Source organism: Limulus polyphemus, unplaced genomic scaffold, assembly GCF_000517525.1.
Source record: "Limulus polyphemus unplaced genomic scaffold, Limulus_polyphemus-2.1.2 Scaffold1438, whole genome shotgun sequence".
Classification (NCBI taxonomy): Eukaryota; Metazoa; Arthropoda; class Merostomata; order Xiphosura; family Limulidae; genus Limulus; species Limulus polyphemus.
In genome coordinates, this window is record NW_013667048.1 from 155,411 (window position 1) to 159,710 (window position 4,300).

Sequence of the window (4,300 nt, forward strand, 5' to 3'; positions counted from 1 at the left end):
GTGTAATAAAAGTATACCATTTGTACTGTAGTTGTAAGTGTAATAAAAGTATACCATTTGTACTATGATATGTTATGTAATAAAAGTATAGCATCTGAACTATGTAGTTGTAATGTAATAAAAGTATACCATCTGTACTATGTAGTTGTAAGTGTAATAAAAGTATACCATTTGTACTATGTAGTCGTAGTGTAATAAAAGTATACCATTTGTACTGTGTAGTTGTAATGTAATAAAAGTATAACCATTTGTACTATGTAGTTGTAGTGTAATAAAAGTATACCATCTGTACTATGTAGTCGTAGTGTAATAAAAGTATACCATCTGTACTGTAGTCGTAGTGTAATAAAAGTATACCATCTGTACTATGTAGTTGTAATGTAATAAAAGTATACCATTTGTACAATGTAGTTGTAGTGTAATAAAAGTATACCATCTGTATATGTAGTTGTAGTGTAATAAAAGTATACCATTTGTACTATGTAGTCGTAGTGTAATAAAAGTATACCATTTGTACTGTAGTCGTAGTGTAATAAAAGTATACCATCTGTACTATGTAGTTGTAATGTAATAAAAGTATACCATTTGTTCTGTAGTCATAGTGTAATAAAAGTATACCATTTGTACTATGTAGTTGTAATGTAATAAAAGTATACCATCTGTACTATGTAGTTGTAGTGTAATAAAAGTATACCATTTGTACAATGTAGTCGTGATGTAATAAAAGTATACCATTTGTACAATGTAGTCGTATTGTAATAAAAGTATACCATTTGTACAATGTAGTCGTAATGTAATAAAAGTATATCATTTGTACAATGTAGTCGTAGTGTAATAAAAGTATACCATTTGTACTATGTAGTCGTAGTGTAATAAAAGTATACCATTTGTACTATGTAGTCGTAGTGTAATAAAAGTATACCATTTGTACTATGTAGTTGTAGTGTAATAAAAGTATACCATTTGTACTGTAGTCGTAATGTAATAAAAGTACACCATTTGTACTATGTAGTTGTAGTGTAATAAAAGTATACCATTCGTACAATGTAGTTGTAATGTAATAAAAGTATACCATCTGTACTATGTAGTTGTAATGTAATAAAAGTATACAATTTGTACCATGCAGATGTAGTGTAATAAAAGTATATTAAGGAGGGATGTCCAGTATGAAGATTTATATCACATATGTAAAGCATCCTCTTCTAAATCCTATGCTTTTAATAGCTAACTTGTTGATTTGTATATATTATTTATTTACCATAGTTAGCTCAGTTTAAATTCAAGAATGTTTGTTATTGTTTTGTGTTATTTGTAATATTATCTGAACTTTCTAGACATGTATTAACTGAAAACTGTCTTCCAATTTAGTTTCAACTGCATTATCAAACTTTCAAACAAAGCTGTAATAATGAAATATTGAACCAATAAAGAAACTTTTAGGTCATTTCACTATTACAGAAACTGTTGATAACCTAAAAGTTTCTCAATATTTTGTTATTACAGCTTTGTTAGAGGCTATTGATAACCTGAAAGTCTCTTTATTTCTCAACATTTCACTATTACAGAAACTGTTGATACTGAGCTAATAAAGATATATTCTAGCCTGTAGTACTGAACATGTTCAGGACAGTGAGTACTGATCTATTACGACTGTAAGTTCGTGCTGATTTAAATATTGATCCCAAAAGTTTCTTACCTATTATCTTTATTGATTTGATCTCCATACCCCACAGTCTCAACAATGGTCAGCTTCAAATCAACATTGCTTTCAAGAAGTTCTAAAAAACAAGACTGTTTTCTTTGGTTTATGTAATTGGTGTAAGAGACATCTTTTCACCACCAAAATATTTAGTTTTTTTGTTAACACATAAGTAAGAACTTTAAAGTATGGCACTACCCATTTAAACAGATTACAGAATCAAAAAACAGATGCTGTTTTATTATTAGAAAATGAAAAATAATTACAAAAAAAAAGGAAATCCAGAGTACCCTTTTAAGGTTTAATTTATTATACAAATAATACAAGCAATTAAATCTTATATCTTACACAAGTGAACATTATTAAGGAATGCTGTGATTTTCCTATTATTATAATTGCTACAAAATGACTGTATAGTGTTCTAAATTACAAACGTTCTTGTTACAAAGAAGATTAAATGATCATATAACAAAACATTATCTGTACAAAACATTTCCATATATAATTGTATTTTTTTCCTCTCAAAAATCACTTAATATTTTTATTTCAAAAGGATAAAATAACATGATACTTAAAAAACCACAAAGTGGTTAGCAATATTAACATGTTAAAAAACATCATTCAGACTTACCATATGTCTTTGATTTCAATCGAACATTTGGGAAAGAGTGTGTACTATTTTGCTGAGAATCAAATGTGGTGTTGAACAGAGAATCCATCATTGTAGACTTTCCTAAACCAGTCTCTCCTAGGGAAAAACCATGCACAAGTCTGTAAGAAACTTAGATCAGAAGTATTTATAACCTGACCTTATTAGGAAAAATTAGTCAAGATACTTATATTTACAAACAAAATATTTCATAATGAGCTACATGATTTTTTTCAGAGTTTTCTCTAGTCAGGACTGTGACAAGTCTGCTTGAATTGGTGTAGAAACATGTAACGTGACAAAAGTATTTGAATTGGTGTAAAAACATTTAATGTTTGTTTGAATATTCTATGTTTAATTTTTACAATATTAATAGAATATCTTAATAGAATCAGCTCTTCTCAGCAACTTAGTATTATTAATGAGGGGGGGAGGAAAGATTTAGCCATGACTGTTGTTAAAAACATTATTTAATTTACTAAGTGTCTGATGTAGTAAATAATCAAAAGAGTTCCGAGTTTTTATTATAGCAATTTTGAAATTACAAGCAAGAAAACTCATATAAGGCTTTTTTTTGCACAGTTTGGATTACCTTACTACAGGAGGTAAAACACTGGGAAGAGTGCAGACACAAATTATTATAGAGACACCTGAGTTAAGCAGTTTAAGCTATAAGAATATGCTTCAGGTGAGATGTCAACAGGTTGGAAAGAGTGCAGACACAAATTATTATAGTGACACCTGGGTTAAGCAGTTTAAGCTATAAGAATATGCTTCAGAGGGATGTCAACAGGTTGGAAAGAGTGGAAACACAAGCTATTATAGTGACACCTGGACTAAGTGATTTATGCTATAAGAATATGCTTCAGAGGGATGTCAACAGGTTGGAAAGAGTGGAAACACAAGCTATTATAGTGACACCTGGGTTAAGCAGTTTAAGCTACAAGGTTATGCTTCAGAGGGATGTCAACAGGTTGGAAAGAGTGGAAACACAAGCTATTATAGTGACACCTGGGTTAAGTGGTTTATGCTACAAGGGAAAGCTTCAGGAGAGATGTCAACAGGTTAAAAACAATGGAGACATAAGCTATTATAGTGAAACCTGGGTTAACCAGTTTAAGCTTAGAAGGATATTTTTTAAGAATGATATCAACATGCTGGGGATAGAAAGGTTATCTTATTGGGATAGGATAAGAGATCATTTTTTGAATATACAAAAATATACAGGAAATTGATAGGATAAACACTCCTGATTTCTTTGTGCTACATTCTGAAGATAACAGAAGACACAAGTTTAAGATTTGGAAAAGACAGCCTATGCTCTGATTAAGACAAGTTTATTTTTTTATAACATAACATAATATTTTGGGACCTATTGGTCCATCTCGGCTGTTCCATCCTCAAAACTAAATTAAAATGATTAAAAAAAATAAAATAAAAAAATTTAAACCCAGCCTTTTTCATTCATATACTTATCAAGCTTTTTCTTCAACTCACTTAAATTTACTGTCTCTACAACCTCTGAAGGCAACCCATTCCAAAGGCCAACCACCCTGTTAGAAAAATAAAACTGTCTTAGCTGAAGATGACTCTTACCTTGGAAAAACTTATTCTTATGCCCCCTAGTCCTACTATTCTCACTATTAAGTATGAAAAAAGATACATCAACACTATCAATTCCCTTTACAATCTTAAATGCCTCAATCTGATCCCCCCCTAACTCTTCTTTTTTTGAAGAGAAAACGATTTGAGATATTTCAGCCTCTCCTCGTATGACAACCCTTACATCCCAGGCACCATTCTAGTAACCCTCCTCTGAACCGTTTCCAACAATTCAATGTCCTTTCTAAGATAAGGAGCCCAAGACTGAACACAATATTCCAAATGTGGCCTAACCAGTGACCTGTACAATGAATGTATAACCTCTTTAGATTTGTATTCAATATTTCTGT

At 30.6% G+C, this 4,300-nt stretch overlaps 1 protein-coding gene across 1 annotated transcript in view; it reads right to left on the reverse strand.

The window, feature by feature from the left end:
• The window catches only part of LOC106463571 (septin-2-like), a 20,601-nt gene that overhangs the window by 12,512 nt on the left and 3,789 nt on the right, over positions 1–4,300 (reverse strand). The window contains exons 3-4 of the mRNA XM_013923621.2: positions 2,331–2,447; positions 1,697–1,778 (exon numbers count right to left, since the gene is read on the reverse strand). Of these exons, the coding sequence (XP_013779075.1) occupies positions 1,697–1,778; positions 2,331–2,447 (199 nt within the window). The remainder of the gene's footprint in view (positions 1–1,696; positions 1,779–2,330; positions 2,448–4,300) is intronic.